The sequence below is a fragment of the Poecilia reticulata genome, chromosome 22 (genome assembly GCF_904066995.2).
Source record: "Poecilia reticulata chromosome 22, P_reticulata-male-v2, whole genome shotgun sequence".
NCBI classification, from domain to species: domain Eukaryota; kingdom Metazoa; phylum Chordata; class Actinopteri; order Cyprinodontiformes; family Poeciliidae; genus Poecilia; species Poecilia reticulata.
Window position 1 is genome coordinate 17,821,413 of NC_088851.1, and position 22,201 is coordinate 17,843,613.

Sequence of the window (22,201 nt, forward strand, 5' to 3'; positions counted from 1 at the left end):
ACTACAGAAATAAGAGGTAAAACAAATTATTATGCCCAAGTGACAAGCAAATTTTATATTTTCTGTTTGAAAAGGAGCAGATAGAAGACGTAATATCTTATTATGTCCTGCCCCTTGATACTTATCAATTTATAATCAATTAACTGTCAAAACGAGACAACTTGTTTCCATTTTACATGACATTTAAAGATGTCCCATTATTTAAAAAGTATTTAAATCATCAATAGTATTTACAGACTTTAAAACAGTCATCTTATAGAACATTTTGCAATAAGCTCCTTTTTAATCAGTTTTATAAGCTGGTTTATATTTCTACTTTTTTGAACTCATCATTCAATCCATTCTATACATCTACTCCACGCACCGATAAACAAAAACTCTGCATGGTTGTTCTAATACATTGTTTTTTAAAATGTCCATCACCTCTTAAATTATAACTTCCCTCTCTGTCGCAAAACATTTTCTGTATATTGGGTGGAAGTTGCTGATTTCTGACCTTAGACATGAATTGTACGGTTTTAATATTTCAGTATTCTGGGACCTTGTTGCTCTGCTTGGGTGTATTTGGTGGAGCCCTCCATGCATGGTTAGTAGTTTCAGAGTCTTAACATCCGTGGTGTTTATCTCCTCCTTTGGCCAACTAGCTATTCCTGCAGGATCTCTGATTACTGGTAAGGCTTAGCTGTTTATTGCGTTGATCTTGTTTCAGATGCAGAACAGCAGTGGACACTTGTGCAAGTGGTTTGTAGTTTGCATTATATATGAATAAAAAAATAAAATAAAAAAACAAAACTGCAACTGCAAACCAATTGTGCAAGTGGTTTGCAGTATATATTTAAAAAAATAAATAAAAAACTGTCCTGCGACAGACTGGCGACCTGTCCAGGGCGTACCCCGCCTCTCGCTCGGAACGTTAGCTGGAGATAGGCACCAGCACCCTTCCTAACCCCACTAAGGGACAAGGGTGTAAGAAAATGGATGGATGGACAAAAAACTGCAACTGCAAACCAATTGTGCAGTTTGCAGTATATATATTAAAAAATAAATTAATAAAAAAAAAAAAAAACCTGCAACTGCAAACCACTTACACAAGTGTTAATCAGATGCGGCAGAAATCAAAAACTCTGGAAAGAATCATAATTCTTTCCAGGAAACTCTCTGCCCCACTGCTGTTCTGCATAAGTCTGAATCCTTCAGCCAAATCATCAACGCGACCATCCCGTCCTTCCAACCAGACTCCAGGATGGTGGCTCATGGGATCCTCCCGGTCAGAGCCGTCATGCACTCCCGCGACATCTGCCCCCGACCCGGAGTCGGTTAGGCACCTTCTGTGGGAGTGTAGAGCTGCTGTGGACCTGTGGGCAAAGGCCGGCTCCTTGCAATTCCCATACTTGCCAGCAAGGGAGGTCCTCGACACGCAGCTAGTGCTGCACGTGGTGAGCCACCGGAAAACATAAAAAAAGGGCATCATGGAGATGTGGCTCACCCTAGCCACCAACTGTCAGTCTCCTGTTGGGCATTTGGACCGAAAACTGTGTGAGACTGAGGTTTAACAACCTCCGCTGGTCTGCTGGAGTATCAGCGTAGAGGAAGAAAAGCTAAACATGCTTCAGAGCTGTGAGAGAAGACGACTCTGAACTGTTGACGCTTGTTTCATCTATGGACAACATGGACATTTCCTGAGGGATGATCTGGACAACCCAAAGATCCAACACCAGAACCAGTTGGACTGACAGGAAGCCAGAGGAGAGAGACACCGAGACCGATTGGGGGAGAGGGGCAAGAAGGAAGGAACAACATGAATCCACATCAACCACTGTGAAGGACGACCTGTCTGTAATGTCCGTCTAGATCACGACTTTAAATCTGAAACAACAGAGCAATAGAGTGAGCAGCAAAACTTCACTCTACCAAGTATCAAGTTCTTCAACTTTTGACACCAAAGAGGACAATGTCCAGAGCAACAGCTAGTTTGGATGTTTCTGAAAGGCTCTCCACTCAAAGAACTATTGCTGGTCCACTGTCGAAGCAGAGAGTGAAGATTTATACTTTTATGACAGGAGGTAACAAATCCTCCTGAGCAGGCGATCAGTGTTCCTGCTTCTACGCTTTACCTACTTTCCAGATGGAAAATCTGCGCTTTCTTGTTGGGTTTTGAACGGACACTTATCTATACCTTCACTGCACTAATGTAATTTTTTTGTTTTGTTGGGTTTTCTAGAAAACACATGAAATTGGGTAGCTTAATTATGATCATTCTTAGTTGTTTGACTCCTAAGGATGTTTAAGAGTTTAGAAATTCATTCTTCTAGACATAAGAGAAGTCAATTTAAAATGAACTTTAATGTGTGTAAAAGACTCATGTGTTGTCTCTGCCTGGCAGAGCTTTCCATCCAGAATTGCTTCATGATTGATTGTCCTACAAGCTCTCTGTATTGTGCATAATTCATAAATAAACCTGATTGAGTGATTTTACCTGAACAGTGCTTGGTAAGTTTTTTTCCACAACAATGGACAAAAACATTAAAGGCTCTCAAGTAAAAGGCGTGGCAGTTTTAGCTAATGTTGGACCCATGAGCCAATGCTAACATTAGCATATTAGCCTGCAAAGACTTTTATGCGTCATCTTTTCAAAGAAAAATTAACCTGTAACCATATATGCGAGTAGTAAAGGCATACATGGCACATGAAAATATACTGAAGACGAATAACTCACCTTTAAAGAAGCTCTGTTTCTTCCAATGGAAGCTTCCCGCACTTTATTGCGCGCCGCTGAGCTGAAGCATTCACTCCAGTGACAAAAATAGCCAAATCCAGTTTACTCAAAATAATGTAGCCTTGTACCAAACATGTACATTGCTCACATTACATGAGTTGAATAAACAATTTAGTGAGACTTGAGTAAAGCATACAAACCTAATTTAAGTAAGAATAGGTATTGCCTTTTAAAGTGTTCTAGGCAAGGGCGTAGGAACGAGTCTGTCATTGGGGGGATGCATATCGGAAACCTGACAGATCAGTAAATATTTTGAGCAGAAATGTCAAACAATTATGCCATCATCACATCAGTAATGCGTTACTCTAATCTGACCCTTCTGTCCTTCCTACGCCTATGGACGCAGCAAAAGGCGCTTAGCTACATCGACAGGCTACCTGTCCAGGATGTACCTCGCCCCCTGCTGGAGGCAGGCACCTGCCCCACTCAAGGACAAACGTGTTAGATAACAGTCAAATATTGTCTGGGGTTTTCAACGGTTTCAGTGTTTATTATTCAATGTATAGAAATCCAAGTTTGTAAGAACAGTGCACTCTGTTAGAAAATATATATTTTTCCCTCTAAAACCTTTTTTGGATGAGAAATATTAACAGAAATGAACTGATAATGTCATAAAAAATCTAATCATTTTAGTCAGAAGATCAGATTTCTCAAAATTAAATTAGAATAAAAATTGACCTGACTGAGAAAAATGGATGTCATTTTTGGATTCAGCGACGCAAAAATAGTCCTAATTCAGTTGAAAAATCATTGGCAACTTCCAAAAAATATTTTTTGTAACCCAGTGCAGTAAATGAATGGATGGCTTCTTCTACAAAATATTGACTCCAGAAGGCGGAACTAAAACTATTTTTTCTTTATTTTACAATTCCAACACTACCTTGTTCCAGCTTCGTTTCTGGAACGTGTTTCAAATTTTAAATATAAGACGTGTTGTAATTTGTTTTACCTTGGACTTTTCCAAATTTGAAGTTTAAATTTGACTGATATGTTCTTTATGGTTGCCTCGCAACGTGTTATGTAATTAAAAGGTGTGATGTCGACCAGAAGACTCGCCAGATGGCTGCTGTGGGATGTGAACTTTGGGATTTTGTTTCTGGGAGGCCAGGTTTTTAAAGTTGAAGAGAGTGTCATGTTTTCCCAGCTGCCCACTCAGGAGGATACAGTCAGCCGTCTCTTTGCTCTGACATGTCCATTAAACTGTTTGCTCTGGACCTAAATTGCAGATGTATCCATGATGTCAGTGGACATTCATGCTCCAGTGTTGGTGACTTGCCACGAGTGCAAAGACAGATGTCAAATATTATTACATGTGTGATAGTCAGCACCGCTTTTCTTTTTAGCTTGCTCTGAAGAGGTGGAAGTTGTTTAGTTTGTAAGTGCACTTGAACGTTGCACTAAAACTATTCTTATTCAAATCTGCAGACATTTAATGACATAATGCTGAGTTAATTATGGGTTAGTTCAGGTTGTCGTGGTGATTTAACAATTCGGTTAAACTGTTTGGATTGCAGGACATCCTGAACTTTCTTTCTAAGCAGAACCATTAAGAATCAGGTGAATGCCGTCAGCATCGTAGTTTTGCACAGACATTTTTGCCATTAAATCTATCGAAGATATCTCAAACTCAGTCAGATTGTAAGCGCTCTTAAATCCTTGTTTGACATCTTTTAAGGCATACAAAAGGATTTCTTCAAGGGTTTAGCTCCATCCATTTTAGGATTAGATTGGGCCAGTTTCCCTGCTTTTGGCCTAAATGGGATTTAGGTTTTGCCAAAAGTAACCCAATCCTACTTTAAAATTTTCCACACCTTTATCTGTGATCTTCTGCTTTTGTTCCCTTGTTCCTAACCACGACACCCAGGTGGATTCTGATGAATAATTAAGCGATCCGGTAGTTGGCTGCACTGAATTTTATTTAGAGGAATCCAAGTAAAAAGAGCTGAACACAAATTTACGCCACACTTTTTGGATTCAATCTTGAATTTCTGACAGGTCGCTATCTACACGCATGGTCTCCGGCAAAGCAATCTTCTCTTCAAACCAGAGGGGTAAAATGGGAGAGGAGCAGATTGTAGCTGTTGGCTGCAGCTCCTGGCAAAGAATAGGATGAGGGGAGGTGGGAGTTGGAGTCAGCAAGAGAGCAGAATGTCTTATTTTTGCTGGCAGTTAAGAGAAGTGCTACCTTGGAGGCAGCTTTCAGCGGAGGACTAAACATCCCAGTTCCAGGCAGCTGAGCTGGTGGGGGTCGGGGTGAAGGGTCAGGTAGGAGGGGAGTGAAAGAGAGGAGACAAGAAAAAGCATGGCTGGGAGTGATGGGCGGGTGGGTGACTATATGATGAGGGGCCCATGCTGCTGGAGAGTCATCCAAAGTCCAGACTTGCCTAATGGATTCTCCTCAACTGAGTGATCTCAGTTTGGGGGATTGGATCAGACACTCTGACTCTTGACTCCCCTGCACCAGTGGTGAGGCATAACGTGAGACGTTGCAGATATTTCTGTGCATCTCAGTCACAGAATAGGAACTCAGCAACACAATTAAATGCACCTGTGCAGACTCACTTCAGCCTGAGTCATTTACGCTAAAACTCTCTCTTCCTCTGAGTCACCAGCTTACTCTGAAAATATTTCCCCTGAAATAACAAAGGAATTCCAAGGGCGTGTACTCAGTGATAGTTTTTAAGAGCTCTTGAATCAGCAATTTTTTTGTATCATGTTCAAAAGGTAAGGTAAAGGTAATTTTATTAATATAGTACATTTTCAGCAACAAGGCAATGCAAAGTGTTTGTATTGAAAGGTACTAAAAGGTTGTAAGCAATTAATATCTGACATGTAGTAGATAAATCTGTGAAATCTGAGGTGTTTTACAGAAGTTCGATTCGGTCTTGGCCCATTTTGCTTTCGCTGTAAGCTTCAACCTCAAGGACCAACTAAACTAAAATCAATAAATTCATATTGATAAAACTGTTGCAACTCATCGCAATATTCACTTTCCTCTCTTTTTCATTCAGTCATTGAAATACTGTGAATATAGCACGTTTTGGTTTTGTGGGTTTGAAACCGTGCAGCAACAAGTGGGGGAGAGATATCGTTGTGTGCCAATGGGCTCCATATAGCTAAAGAAAACTCTGGTTGTACCACTTGCATCTAATTGAAAGGTCGTTAAACCACAAAAATAGCCTGATGGAAACGTCAACAGACTTCAACAATTACTCCAAATATTCTTGTGCAAGAAAATCCCATTTGTCATTGGATACATGCTGTTTTACTATTGGAAAAAAAAATCCCCCCCCACAAAAAATCATAAAAAAATATATATATATCTCAAAACATATTATTAGGATTGCCAATTTCTAAAGTTATTTTACCAAGAAACAGCTTGTGGCAGAAAGGCATAATTTGCACGCAAACATAATTGCAGTTGAAAGCTGAGAGACCCCACAACCACAGAACTGTGTGGTTCACACAAAGGCAGCCCACTGCAGCTGCATCAGTGCATTGTTCCTGCTATGATTCTGTAACATTCTGGAGATTGAAGAAATGTCAGCAATACGTCTCGCATTTTCTATGTGCTATATTGTACGTGTGAAAGTCCTGCATTCTTTAAAAACGTTTTAGCAGCCTGCATCTTTAAAGTGCTTGAATTTAGGGAGGTGGTTCCTGGAGCTCAACCAGCTATTTCCAAGTAAGGGTTTGGGACGAGAGGAACTGCGTGCTTAGCTGCATGTACCTGAATGCCTCCTCTGCTCTCTGTCTCACGATCTGGCAGGGCCCAGCTGTCTTACATAAGACTATGAGATCATCAGCCGACGAATATTTAATGCTGTGTTTGTTGTTACAAGTCACTACGTGTGTCTTCACACTCCTGCAAACTTCACAGCTTTCTCTGAATATGAGGTGTGATCTGGCGATGACGCAGAAAACTGTCCTGTTTCTATCATATCTGACATATTGCTAATCAATGTCAGAAAGATCTGAGATTTTCTTTTACTGGGTGAAAGCTATGTCACTACATAAGCAGTGTCTCCTTAGCTGAAAATAGCAGTTATATATATTGCAGAAGGGAAAGAAGCCAAGTCCACTAATGCTGGCAGGCTGTGTAAACCGTGTCTCCGGAACCTCACTTAGCCCCAGCATTTTCATAAGCGCTCTTTATCCCCACTCTGTTATTCCTTGTGATCCAGACTGCCACTCCGGTTCAAACTGTCTTCCGGTACTTCTTCTCCTAACCCTTCAAGAACACGAATGCTTCACGCAGCCTAATACGTGTTGTGCAGTCTTCTAACGACTGCTCTGTGCCTGTCTGGGAATTACTAATGCCAGTGTTTGTCACTGCAAGCCATCTGTGGGTAGTTATTATATGCACGTGGAATTGTCCCTGATTAAAAAGTTTTTCTTAATTTCTGTTCCAGAAACATGTTTATCCACTATTATTCTTCCAGTAAGTTAAATTGTAGGAGCTATGGCAGCTACAAGGACAATAAACCCAAGTTGTCAGCATAATTTGACAGTAAAATGGACACATTAAAACAACAAAGAAAGTACTTTTTAAATATTGGCTGTAAACTTAGTGTGTAATTCTCTAGTGGCATTTTTCCTAGTTATCTTATTCTTAAGTTTCTAATTCTTTTGGTTAGGAGAAAACTATAAAACTCCACATTCAAAGATAGCAGATTCTGTTTTTTATTTGTTACCTCAGCATGTGGGTTCATCCAGCCTGCTTTCTGGTGTAAAACATTTTATTGCTCATTGAAGTGAAAGCCTTCCTGAGTAACTGTTTGGTTTTTTCTGCCCTCATAAATCATAGTCCAACTACCTTTTGCATCATGACCTCTTTGTAGGGTTCTGGCTGTGTTGCCTCTGCAGTGTTATTAGGATACTTTGGTCAGGAAGTGTTGACTTTTTGTCATTTGGGTCAAAAAAGAAAAATGTATCATATATAAATAAGAATAATTGTTTTACTCGGTGTAATTTGTGTATACTACCAGTGACCAACATGAGTGAATGGGTTAACTATGCAGATATCATTTTTACATTTCATTTTGTTTGGGCTCTAATATGGATTTGCAGTCATATCGCCGCACCAGTTTTTAGTTATTTAATTTTAAGATCTTATTTAATTTCACGTGTTTTTTTTCCTCATTAACTCGAAATCCCTCGATATAAAAAGCTTTCTAACAAAGAGCTTACATAAATATATTTTAAGTTGCTTTCGTACATCAGTTTCTTGTAACATTTAATTATTAATCCAGGACTTTTTGCTTCATTGCAACATAAACATGATGTGCCACAGAAATATACTTTTTTTTTAGTTGCCTATCATATTCATAAAGATTAGATAAGATGCCATTGAGGTAAGACAAATGTACTAAAATAGTTACCAGAACATAGCTACTCCCCTAAACTTGCTTGTATTAACAGTCAGTGCAATAATTCAAACTTTTAGACAACTGGAACTGTGGAAAAAAATGGTGGGCAGAATCTCAGGGGAAAAAAAAAAACATTGCTAATGTTTGCTTTTAGGGAGCTGCTGAGGAGAGTCACATCTTGGGGTCACCAACAACCACTATCTACATGACAATTAGTTGTTTGGATGTCAGTGAGTTTAAAAAAAGTCCAACATTTGGCAAGAGCCGTTTTCCATTATGTTGCTGTGTTCAGTAAAAGCTCATGGCAAACTGCCAATTGGACTTTTAATAGTTTTCATTCAACAATGGTTTCCTTATTGTCACTGTTCTGTAAAAAAATAATTCATTTGGTGCAAGACTAAAAGTAAACCTGTCCACAAATACTCCCACCTGAGCTGTGGATCTTTGCAGCTCCTCCAGAGTTATCAAGAGTCTTTCAGTCTGTTTTTCGAACCAAGGCTCTAATCACCCAACCTGTCAGTTTTAATGGACTCCCATGTCTTGGTAGATTAGTTGTGCCACACTCTCTTACCGTTTTGTACGACGGATTGAACCGTCTGAATTGTTCAAAATTTGAAACTTTTTTGCCTGCCTTAACACTATTTTAAACTCTTCCACAACCAAATCCTTGACCAGTGATCTTCATAATGCTGTTTATTGTTTAATTTGCTTTATTTTTCATTAATGTTCTCTGAAAACCTCTGAGGCCTTCCCAGAACAGCTGTATTTATGCAGAGATTTGCTTACACAGCTGAACTCTCTTTACCAATTAGGTGATTCATGAAGATCATTTATTGAACTGAACACATTATTTCCAATCCATTCTTACACAAAAACTCTTATTAAATGCATTTAAGTTTACGCATTGCATTTCCCATATTTAGCAGAACTTAACATATCTGCTGGGTGAGTTACTTTCTTTGTTACTTTGCAGAAAAAAAATAGCTACTGAACAAAAACAGGGAGGACGTGCTTAGTTTGAGTTTTTTCCAACATTATTTCCCCCTAACCGAATTTGCTCTTAACAACAGGCTAAATTTGTCAAAGTCTTTTCTGTTTAAATAACTTTTAAGAATCACTTATCAGCATGTCTTCCATTTATCCTCCAGGGCTTCACTCCTACGCGTCCATGGGATATCACTCAGTCAAGCCTTTCCAATGTTTTTGTGTTACTTGAAAAAATACACACAGCAATAATCTGATTTATTTTCCTTTTCAAAGCAAATCAGACACAACTGCCTCTGTGAGACACTTCCAAGAGCTCCTCTTCGGCAGCGTTTCAGTCTCAGTTGCACAATAATGGTTGGTGCCGGTGGTTTGACTGCCGTCTCTGTCACTGCAGCTGATTGATGGCTCATTGTAGGTGTTGGACCTCCGTGGAAATAAGATAAGATAAGATAAGATAAATCTTTATTGTCATTGTCACACGAACAACGAAATTTAGAAATTGCCGTAAGTCAAGTGCATATGCTAAAAAAGAAAACTTGTGTCACACTTTACAGATAAAATAAAACTAATAAATAAGAATAAGAATAACCTCACACACATCATCTCACACACATCATTCATAGTGATTAATGGTTATTGATTGCATTTAGTTTGTTATTGCTGTAGGATAAAACTGTGTCTGAATCGGTTGGTTCTTGTTCTGATGCTCTGTATCGTCTGCCTGAAGGCATCAGTGTAAACAGAGATATCCAGGTGAGAAGTGTCCTTTGTGATGAGTTGTGCCTTTTTAGACAGCGATCACTGTGCAAGTCCTCCAGTGAGGGGAGGAACAGCCAATGATTTTTTGGGCTGTATTCACAACCCTTTTAGAGCTTTCCTTTGAGCCGCAGTGCTGTTGTTATACCATACGCAGATCAATAAGTCAGTATGCTCTCTATGGAGCACCTGTAAAGGGACACCAGCAGTTCTCCTTGATGTGTTCTCCTGAACCCTCAGGAAGTAAAGTCTTTGCTGGGCCTTTTTATCAGCTCGAAGGTGTTCACGTTCCAGTAGGCCCTGCTCAATGTGGACCCCAGAAAACGAAAGTCAGCTACTCTTACTACACATTTTCCCCCGATGTGTAGTGGTTTGATGTCCGTTCTTTTCCTCCTGTAATCTATTATGAGTTCTTTTGTCTTTGTGCTGTTGAGGAGCAGATTGTTCTCCCTGCACCACACTGACAGCCGCTCCACCTCATCTCTATAGGCTGACTCATCACCGCCCGAGATGAGCCCCACTACTGTGGTGTCATCAGCAAACTTGATGATGGTGTTGCTGTGGTGGGCAGAGGTGCAGTCATATGTGTACAGACAATAGAGCAGGGGGCTCAACACACAGCCCTGGGGAGAGCCAGTACTAAGGCTAAGGGCAGTGGATGTATGTTGTCCCACCCTGACTCTCTGCTCTCAGACACCTAATCTGATTGCCAACTAGCACTCATTCATCCGGAGATTAACAAGACTTCTGACTTTTTGTGGTTATTTGCTTTCGAGGTTTGGCAAATTCAGGAAGAATTTCTCCGTGTGTTTTGGTGAAATATTGCCAAAATCAATTGACCTTCATCAAAAGTAATAATATTAAAATAAAAATAATAACTGTTAAGACATTAAAAAAATATAAGCTGTAAGAATGGGGTTAGCTGACCTCATAAACTATAGCTGCATGATGTCCTGCAAAAAATGTCTCCATCATGTTCTTTTCTTCATTAACAGCTATTGAAAAGCATTTTGGCTGACTGGGTCCTGCAGTTTCCACATAAAACAGGACTGCGCACTTCGGACCGTAGCCTGAACTACCCTCTATTAACAAAAATCTCTTTTGTTCACACAGACCAGAGCAGATCACCTCCTCCTGCACTCCCTGAAAATAATTGTTATTTGGAAAACAAACGGCGCACACAAATGGAACTGCTGTCGTATGTTGTATCAAAGGTCCTTTCCGTGCCACCGTTCCAAAACACATGATGTGCACCAGGGTCGAAGAGCCAGCTATCCCACCCTATAAAAGGGAGTTGGGTAAATGTTTACTAGAATGGATGGCTTCACATGTCTCTTTAATTGTTGAATGACACAACAGAAAACAGCCGCTAATTGTTAGTTTATTTTTTTCTATGATCTAAAAAACAAATCAGCGTTTGGCAGGGTGTGTAATTTGAAGGTGACACAAAGTGAATTCTAGATGGAACATCATCATATGTTCTGCTCAGTGTTTATACTGATGAAATAATTCCATGGGGAGATACAGAATAATGGAAAAGCTTTCCAAACCTGAAGCTAAACCATTAAATAAAACACAGACTCTTATTCTAATTAAGCAATTCGGGAATGAGCTGAGGGTTGGTTTAGAAAACAGGTAGGGAAATTGTGGTAAAATCATTGAAGCTTTTGTAAACAGAGAATCAATGTCCAACTGATTGGATTTGTGCTGTAACAGCGGGAAATACTAAGTTGTTTCTGAGTTACTTTTCTTTACTTTTTATGTCATTTAGACCATTTTGTCATGCTGCCACAAACTTGTACGTATTTTAGAAGGATTTGACAGGGCATAATTTTGAAGTTGAAGTAAAATGACAAAAGGTTTTCAAAGATTTTATTTTTAAATAAGACTCATTGTATTGCATTTGTATCCATTCCTTTGTTCTGATCTCCCTAATAATGGATTGTTCTGACCTTCAGAAGTCACCAAATTAGTACATAAAGTTAATATCAAATAATCTAAACCTATGATAATTACAGTAGTGTGAAGACCTAAAGGTTTGGTAGAGAATATTAATAAACCCTGACCCCCAAAAATAACATTATAAAAACCAAGGCAAACCTCTGAACATCTTAAAGAGCATTGTTTAATCATCATCAAAAACAGAAGGGTTTTTGCACAGATGCAAACCCATCGGGACATGGTCGTCCACCTAACCTAACATACTATAACCCACAAAAACATGGTGTTTGCAGCATCGTGCTATGAAGATGCTTTTTTCACGACAGTCGAAGAGAAGATGGATGGAGCAAAACGCAACGGGATCCTGAAAGAAAACCTGCAAGCCTTCACGACAGTGGAAAGGTTTAGATGAGTTAGGATGGCCCAGTCAAAGCTCAAATTTCTGTTCAATCAAAAATTTGTGGAAAAACTGAGAAAGTTGCTGTTCACAGAAACTCGACTGAGTTTGAGTTATTTGGCACAGAATAGATTCAAGTGGGCTGAAAACAAATACAATTCAGATTTTTATTAGTAAAAAAAATTAAGAAAACAAATCATGATTCCTAATCCTTCCACTTAACAATAACACCCTACTAAATAAAATCCAAAGTGTAGGGGTTCTTTTCCAAGGTACTGTTGAATAAAGTTCTGGTATTATTGAGTTTTATTGGAATTTTGTCTGACTCAACCAGTGCATAGACATGACCCTACACAGGCGCGTACGTGCAAAAAGTGAATATTCTCAGAGCCAAAAAATTGTTGGACAGACACTTTTTTGTTTTCCTTTCAGTAGTAAAACTCCTCACGTCAAGCAGTGTGGGTGAGTTGGGGGTAAAAAAGGGAGTCTTTTAGTTGGAGACATTTCGTGGAGTTTTTGGGAAGCATTTCTGGAAACGGGGGAGGTCGGGAAGCTCAATTCATCCTCTGGGGTCTGTGCGTCAGAGCCAGTAAAAGTACTGAATGTCTTCACTCTGCTCAGTTGTAAGCCAAGTCAATGTTAAGGCTACCTACAGCATTGCTCCTGTGAGAATCCAACACAGGTATACCCAACAAACCACTCGTAGAAGGAAGGGTCCCATAGGAAATGGAATAGGAGGATTTACATTTTATAACACTTTAATTTAATATTTATTAGTCATACTTGTAGAACAGCATGGTTCAGGTTTTCTTAATAAAGGAGCAAATAAGATTGAACAAATAAGTTGAGGTGATCCAGCGTAACGGTGGCTTGTGTGAATGCCAGATTACGAACCTTTTAGGTGCTGTGATGTTTGTAGTGGATGGCTATTTTAAACAGAATGTATTTATTATTTACACAGGAAATAAATGAAGGATATGATACACCAGTGATATTCTAGTGCGAAACATAGATTTGCGCAAGTAAAACCTTCCTAGATTGGGTGACTAATATAAAGTAAACTGATGTGAAAAAAATATATATATATAAAAACTGTTTTGAGCAGTTTAAGTGAACAATCTTTCATAAATGTTTTGTACCATTTTACTTTTACATAGGGCAGTAACTTTGACCAGAAATGCTCAGCCTATGTTTCACACAGGAATATTATTTTCCACATCCATTCCTCATGTGAATCATAAATAGCTTTCCTAGAAAAGAAAACTCTCCAATACAAATGGGATGATGGTTTAAAGGCTCATAAAGTAACTTTTGCATAAACTGCAACCATTGTTTATATATTAGAGTTGTTTTAAAATGGTGAAAGTCCACTTTGTTCTTGGCCCCTGTCAGTCCGCTGGCTTCAGCCCCTGGCACCAACTAAAATGTATTTATATTGAACGAATATAACAAGAAAGCTATCTGCAGCAGTGATTATATTAACTGCTTATAATCTTTTAACCAAACCACACTACAAAACCCTGAGAATCTATTTAGAGTCCTGTTTTATGTAACCAAAACTGTAAATCCAGATGATTTATGTCTAAATAAATGGCAGAAAAAAGCTATTCAGGCCAGAAAGATTGGCTTTCACTCAGATTTTAATCTTTATTTTGCAGAAAATAAGGTTCACTTCCTGACCAGTCAGAACAGACAGTTTATTAAAGAAGCTCAAATTAAGATTTTCGAAAGAATATTTTAAATACATATGTATTTGTGAGTTTTAATAAACACACATAGTCACTGTTTTAGTAAAATGATTTATTAGAATTTTCACTGACGTGTGTATCAGATTTTGTAAAAAATAAAATAATGTAGAAATATGCAGAATTGTTGATTTTTACTTAGCTCTTTACATGCTTTAGTTCAGTGTTTATTGAAAAAAGGTGGATAGATGTTCTACAAGAAGAGAGAATTGATTCTTTCTCCGAGGGATTGCAAGAACAAAGATGAAATATTTCTATTCTTTCAACTCTGGTTTGCTGAAGAGGAAGAGACGCGTGGAGACGTCCAACGAGCTCTGCACTCCAGTTCTTATGAAGTATGAAATGTTCTGGCTAACAAAAACTTTTGTCTTGTTCTTCCTACCTTTCATAAAAGAATAAAGTCCTTTGTTCTTGCGGTATTCTTTAAAGGCCCAATACATAAGAAAAAAACTATTTAGATTGTTAGATTAATTGAAAAAAAAGAAAGTAACTGAGTACACATGGGTTATTTATTTAAAAACAAATACAAAAACATAGACCAAAATATTAATTTAGTCGCTGCTGCTGACAACAGATGATAATAAACAATGAATCATGTTTATCTCGGCACATTTAGATTTTCTCGCTCTTTTTTAGGGTTTTTATTAGAAATATTTAGTAGCTCTGTTGACCAGTTATTTGTTCAATATGCTTTAATAACATTGTCAAAAAGGAAGAGATGAAGAACCGACTAACTAGAGGCTTTTTCACATAAATTAAATTTGGAAAACATGAGTTTTCAGAAATTTTGTAGAACTTACATTTAACTCTAAAGTTGAGTATTAAATTGTTCAATTTTACACATAATCTAAAGTAGCTGTCAGTAAACTAGAGTTTTAACTGTTAATTTTAGAAGATTAGTTAAAGCTAAGTTTGTAAAATGTTTTCCTAAAAGCAAAGTTTACTTTTTTTTTTTTTTTTAAGAATTTTTACTTGTTTTTTTTTAGGAATTCTCCTCTAAGTTTGGCAGTGATTTTTTAAATTTAAAGGCTTCAGTGTTAAACCACAGCTGCACTTGAGTGAAAAATCCTCATTTGGGCATTTTTTGAAGCTACATTAATGAAGCAAAATTGCAAAGAACAAAAAGATCTCAACCTTTGCAACCTGGTCCGCGATACATCTCATCTTCCCTGCTGAGAAGATCAGAACATTGTTTGTCAGATCTTTATCTAGAGAGACGTTTTCGTCCAGGAAGTCGGAGAGGTCAAATGTGTGAGGGTCCTTCCACCTCAGGGGGTCATGATTGACAGACCACTGGTTGATAACGATCACAGTGTCTTTGGGGATGCTGAGACCCCCCACGGTGACATCCCAGGTGGTCGAGTGGGGGATCGTGACAGGGACAAAACTGGTGAAACGCATTGTCTCGTAGATGAAGGCATCCAGGTAAGGCATTTGTACTCTGTCCTCAACAGATGGCAGTCTGCCTCGTCCCACCACCCGATCAATGAGATCATGGAGTTTGGTTTGAATGTCAGGGTGCTTAGCTGGCAAGAGAACAATCCAGGGGAGGGCGGAATAGGCTCTGTGCTCGCCATCAAACTCATCAATGACTTCTATAATGGCATCACTCATGTCCCTTATGTGCTGTTCAAAGGATCAAAAGGTCTGTCGGTGTTCCTCTACTTTACTGCTGACGAAATTGAAGAGCTCTTCATTCAACCATTTAAAAGTCTTGAATGCACTTCGGACTGGATTGGGGAAAAACTGAAGCCACGGCATGACATCAACCAAACTTCCAGCCCCCGCCATCTGCCCAAACTGATCTACGTGATGCAACAAGGATCTAAACTCCACATCATCATGTCCGTAACGTTTTCCAAAGCAGAGGGCACAAATCACATTAGCGACAGCTACAGTCAACTCATGCCTGGGGTTGAAATACTTGTCCCGAGTGCTGAGTTTAAGGAAAATCTCTACAAGTTCTGCGGCCTCAGCCACAATTTGATGCTCAAAAGCTTTTTTGGTATGACTGTTGGAAGATGAGAATGCTCTCATTGCTTTGTTCTTGCTCAAATTGTGGTTTGAACTATTTTCCTGTGCATCCTCCACTGTTTGCGGTAATTAGTGAAAGTCAGACTCTTCCCCCGACACACCCTGAAAGGACACAAAGTTTGGCCTCCCTGTAAGCTCTGTGCTGTGCTGTGTCAGGGCCTCTCGGATCACGTAGGATCACGTTCAGGACCACGATATCGCTGCAGCCCAGGCGGATCTTATACACATCCCCGTATTTCTTAGCAAGCTTGGTGAAGGCGACATGAGGCATCTGGCCCAGCTGTAAGACATTACTGACCACTGGCCAGGCAAAAGGTCCCGGCAGTCTTCTCTTGAGTTTACGGTTCCTGACCCACAGACAGGCTTCCAGACAGAGAAGAAAAACAACTGAGGTGATGAGAGCAGGCTGGACGCTCCAAAGCCTGATGATGCCGCTGCTCTTCAAATCAAACTGTATTGTGCTTAGTGAAGTAAAAATATACTCTTTAGAACATTAAAATATAATAATTTATGAATATATCAAATTAGAATGCTACAAAAAAACCTCTCAAAGCAGTGCTCAAAATTCTACCGCTTCCAAAAAAGATTGCAGTATTGCAGCTTTTGTCTTCACCTCATTATAGGAACACATATTCAACACTTAACACCTCACTTATATGTATCAGTTTGATGGGAGTGGTTAGGGACTCTTTCTCTATCTGCCCCCTCCTATTTTGACCTTTGCCTGCCGACCTCAGTCCTGTTCCCACTCGTCTCCCTCTAGAAGTGTTTGTTAAGCGTGAGAAAAGGAAGGCAGAGCAGGGAGCTGAATTACTCATTGTGTCACAAAATAGCAAATGTAGACCTCCAGAGTCAATGAAAGTTAATATAACGTGTGATATATGAAAAAATATTTATTACAAAATCACTAGCGATAACTTCATCTTTAGTACCAAGTACAAAAAAGATTTATATGAAATGTTTTATACACTATGAAAAGGGAGCTTTTTATTTTCAAGGAAAAAGCAAATAACTGCACTGCAATATTCCAACACAGTTTAATGATGTTTCATGTTGTTTTTTATTAAATATTCCCAAAACAATGATTATACTGAAGTTTGTAATTATGTGATAAAATGTGAAAACACTTGGTGTTAAATTTGTTATGCAAAAATTGTCCATTTGTTTTTAACAATTGATTTCAATATCTAAACTAAAAAAAAAGATCATTTATTGGATCCTTTAACTGCATAAAGTTTTCCTGCAGAAAAAAAATGTTTTAGGAAAAATTCCATCTCAGGCTCACTTCTACTGCTTTAATTTAGATTCAGCAGAATTCAAAACATATTTGTGACTGATTAATATGCTTGTGTGACATATAAATGGTTATAATTCATCTAATAATCCACTAATCTCATTTATCTGAAACTATTAACAGGCTTTATTTTTTATGTTTTTGTTGTTTTATGTTGCAGTCAAAAAAATCACCCTTTTGCCAAGTTTCATACTGAGATGCTTTCTTCCATCCTCCCATTTAAGGTCAAATAAGTCAGACACACCAACAATTTACAATTCACTTGATTTATTTTAAATACAGCTTATTTTTTCCAATACATAAAGGCTCAGTAGGCCTCAAAAGTCAGAGCTGCTACTCCAGACTGGAAGCTTCAACATGTGAGGCTGACCGGTGTTAAATTTTTTGCCTTGACACAGACAGAAAATGTCCGTTGGGCATTACAACGTCAGTTCTTGAACACAGAGGCTTAAAGGGAGTGCGCTGACATCCGTGTAGCTTTGAAAAACTGTACCATAAACAAACATGGTTTTAAGAATGCCTCACGAGTGAGAGAAATGTCTTGCACATGTGTTTTGTTGTACTGGAGAAAAAAAAGAGGGCTTGGCATAGCTGTAGCTGCAGTGCTTGTACAGTGAAAGTGAAGCTTTGATGCAGAAAGTCTGTTATTACTCGCAGTCCCCAGTGATGTCTCGTGCATCTCCTCGTAAAAGCTGTGGATCCTTCCAGATGAAAGATTCCTTTCTCACGTCTGATGTCTTAGACGAGCTCATTGCTCTTTTATGTTTCGCTTTTATGCTTTAAATACAGTAGATAGTGATTACATTTAAATGATTTTTTGCATTAAATATGAATTATGTGGCAAAGTTACAATACAGTTTTGCATACAACAGTTGAGAACAGTGAGCCTTCAAGTGTCATAATAACATCTAGTATTTAATATACATCTGTACTTTAAATGTCACTTCTGCACACATATTAATGCTCCATAGATAACAAACAAGCACATATTTCTGAAATAAATCTTATGTGCAGAGTATTCAGAGAAGCAAATATTTCATTTATCATCTTAACAGTTCATAAACTTGTTTCATTTGCTGCAGACATCTTCAAAATTAGCGTTTTAGTTATGCACTAACAGCAAATCTAATACATGAATTAAATATTGTTGTTAAATATCAAAACAATTTTGTGGAAGAACAATTATACTCACTAATAAATGTCACTGGTGATAAAGTGTTTAACAGTCACGGCCTCTGGACATTGTGTTTATGCTGGAGAAACCACACCAAGCAACTTTCCCCTGAGCTTCGCTCTCACATGAAAGTTAAGGGGTTTCAGCGTGAGGCCGTAGGAGCAGTCCAGAGTAGGAGGTGTGGATGAGTCGCTCTCAAAGGTGAGTTGATGCAGCAGGACCGCTGCAAACAGAAACATCTGCACTTTGGCAATCTGAGAGCCAATGCAGCGTCTCTTACCTGTTGAGAATATCATAACGCTACTGGTTCTGTCTCTGTCCAGGGCTCCGTTCTCATCTATGAAACGCTTGGGGTCAAACACATGGGGGTCCTTCCATTTCTGGGGGTCATGGTTGACAGACCACTGATTGATGAAGACAACCGTGTCCTTCGGGATGTGGAGGCTTTCGATGGTGACATCCGCCGTGGTCGAGTGTGGGATTGTGAAGGGGACAAAGCTGGTGAAGCGCATGGTCTCATAGATGAAGGCGTCCAGGAGAGCCAGATTGCATCTGTCCTCGACTGACGGCAGCCGGTCTTGACCTACCACTTTGTCAATGAGCTGCTGCAGTTTGGCTTGGTAGTCTGGGTATTTGACCAGCAAGAGGAGAATCCATTGCATGACTGTCGACATAGTATCTTGACCTGCTCCAATCAGATCGGTGACAGTTGCTGCAGAAAACTCCCGTTCCAACGTGCTCTCCTCTCCGTGCTCAATTGCTTTAATGATGGCATCACTCATGTCTCTGGTCACCTCAGGGTTGAAGGACTCTCTGTGCTGTACCACTTTATCTCTAACATAAGAAAAAAACTCACTGTTTAGGACCTTAAAAGTTTCATAGACATTTCTGACTGGATTAGGGAAGGACTGCAGCCAGGGCATGACATCTACCAAGCTACCTGCCCCAACTGTCTCCCCAAACTTGTCCACTCTGTGCAACAAGGTCCTGAACTCTTGGTCATCATGTCCATATCTCTTTCCAAAACAAAGAGCACACACTATGTTAGCAGCAGCTACTGTAAACTCATAACCTGGATAAAAATACTGTCCATTAGTGCTCTGATGTAGGAATGTCTGCACCAGTTCTGTGGCCTCTGCCAGCACATGCTGCTCAAAGGCTTTTTTGGTCTGACTGTTTGCAGAAGAAAACGCTCTGAGAGTTGACTGGGCAACTTTCCTGTGTGCTTTCCACTGTTTGCTGTAATTAGTGAACGTCAAGCTCCTGCCTCCAGAGATCAACTGGAAAGAAACAAAGTTTGGTCTGCCTGCGAACTCTGTGCTGTGTTGAATCAGTGCCTGATGTATCGCCTGGTCTCCGTTGAGGACCACCACGTCGCTGCAGCCCAGTCTTATTTGGTACACATTGCCGTACTTCTTGGCAAGGTTGGCCAGAGTGATGTGAGGCATCTGACCCAGCTGCATAGCGTTGCCCACCACAGGCCAGGCGAAGGGTCCCGGCAGTCTTCTCTTGAGCCTGAGGTTTCTGACCCACAGGCAGGCTTCCAGGAAAAAGAGGAAAACGAAAGAGGCAACCAGGGCAGGGTGGACCTGTCCGCTCCATTCCTTGATGATGCTGCTGCTCTTCACACCAAGCTCACTGTCTATTGCCATAGTTTCAAGGTATCAGCTGTCTCTTTTCCTTTTAACAAAGTCTTTTTTTTTAATGCTTGTTTGTGAAAAAAAATCACCCTATGGATCTATATCAAGTATGAATCAAAGCCCAGTAAAACTAACAACACAGTTTTCTTTTTTCTAATCAGATAGTCTATCATAAAGATTTAAGGCTTAAGCGCCTGTTTTGCTGCTCTCCAGCTTCTTAAATGCTGTACAGTAAGTGGGCAGGGCTCGGGATAACTTTCACACTCCTCCCATTGTGGTAGCAGTGTAGACACCGCTGCAGCGCATTATCTCTCTGCTGTTGGTCGCTCTGAGAGGCGCGCAGTACGGAGCGTCGGGGGACTCTGTGAGCGAGGAGCGTGACCGACCGCCGTCAGCGCTACACAGAGAGGGAGGACAAACTCTCAGGGGCCGGTGGCAGACTGAGATGCAGTCCTGTCGGGTGAATTTATCCACGTAAACGGAGGATTAGCAGAATCTGAACATTTAAAAGCCGTCTAACATGATTGATTTCCTGGCTACAGAAGACGCAGGGGGCGTCTTTTACCACAGAATAAATACATTTCTATCTATTTGGAAAAGGTTTGAGTCACTCACAAGAGATTTTAGTAAGATTTTTTTTTAAATGAATACACTTTGAATGGATTGTTATTTAAGTTACTTTAAATATGAAGATGACAAGATTTTTCAGTCTGATATACATAGACAGAAAATTCCCATTCAGCTTTGCGTAGCAGTATATAATGGTTGTAGTAATTATTATTATTTGTAAGACCAGCCCGAGGTAGCATGAGACTTGCATATAAAAAAAATGTGTTTTATATTTATATATATTTTACATTCCCATCAAAAAATGTTTAAGGAAAGTCATTTCAAATTTGCCAGAGGTGCTCAATGGGCCTCAATTCTCTTTTTTTTCTCTATTTCTTTATTTTTATGGGTCAGAGGCTACAAAGTTTGGGATCCACTGCTATAAATTTTTTAAATGCTTTGTGTTCTAGGAGGCCTCCCAGTTATAATGGGCTTGGCCAGATCACGGTTCATTGATACTTTGAGGTTGCCCAGCAAAACTAAACTAAACTAATACAGGAACAGAGTTTTATGAGTTTTTTTTATTGTGTTATCATGTTTGTGGATACAGGGGCCATGAGCCATGTTTGTAATGGACATTTAAAAGTAGTTTGGAAGTACTTTTCATATTCTTCCAAGCTATATACTTTATATATTGTATACTTTATATTCTATATGTACCACGCTATATACTATATACTTTAATTACTCATTACTCTTATAATTGAACGACTAAATAAATGAATAAGTATATAAATATTTATATTGGCATCCCTATAAATGCATACACAAAAGCATTTTGTTTGATTTTATTTTCCCCCAAACATAATTCACCAATTAATTTTTTTCCCCCTTCATAATAATCCCTGCACTGTTAGGACTAACAACCTGTCCAGCATTTCTTGAGAAAGTCACCAGCCTTGGATGAATGAGGTGGGATGGAGGGATGGATTATATTCTCTTCCAGGGAACTTTCAGATATATGAATTTATATCTCTTTTTCCATTTCACTCCTTCTCCTTCCACTCAATACCCTTATCCAATTTTTCTAAGGAAAAAAAAATCCAGGCTGTGTTGACTGAACTATGTTAACTCACAGGTTTATGTGACAAAATACTTCAGAGCAGACAAACCATCAATTATTGATACTTGTATGTTGTTTTTGCCAGCAAATAAACTGGGTTCTGCGGGAAGCTCAACATTACATCACTGCTCAAAATAAACTTTAAGTCCCCCATTTCCAAATCTGAAGAGAATTTTTTTTTTTGCTTCACTTCAACCATTTTGGTCATGCACAAATGCATAGTTCACATTTTTGTCAGTATGTATTTTTATTGTTCATCCTAACTTAAGATCTACAAAAATCCCATCAATTCAATGACACATTCCTTATCCTGCCGCAAATGACAAAAATAGTTGTTGTTTTCCCACCAACTGTAAGGTTTATTTTTTCAAGGAGGTAATGACCCTAATTTAAGGCAGTGAGACATTTCCGAAATT

General features: G+C 39.1%; 1 protein-coding gene and 1 pseudogene across 1 annotated transcript; both read right to left on the reverse strand.

The window, feature by feature from the left end:
* Positions 1 to 14,014: 14,014 nt before the first annotated feature.
* On the reverse strand, positions 14,015 to 16,830 carry LOC103458719 (cytochrome P450 1B1 pseudogene; annotated as a pseudogene).
* Positions 16,831 to 17,549: 719 nt separating this feature from the next.
* Positions 17,550 to 20,314, reverse strand: LOC103458537 (cytochrome P450 1B1). The gene has a single exon (XM_074186846.2). It carries the CDS (start codon positions 20,123 to 20,125, stop codon positions 18,548 to 18,550), a length of 1,578 nt encoding a protein of 525 aa, XP_074042947.1. The 5' UTR covers positions 20,126 to 20,314; the 3' UTR covers positions 17,550 to 18,547.
* Positions 20,315 to 22,201: the final 1,887 nt, after the last annotated feature.

Bases quoted from the DNA above. Each gene is read 5' to 3' on its own strand.
- LOC103458537 (XM_074186846.2), bottom strand. From the start codon at position 20,125: ATGGCAATAGACAGTGAGCTTGGTGTGAAGAGCAGCAGCATCATCAAG.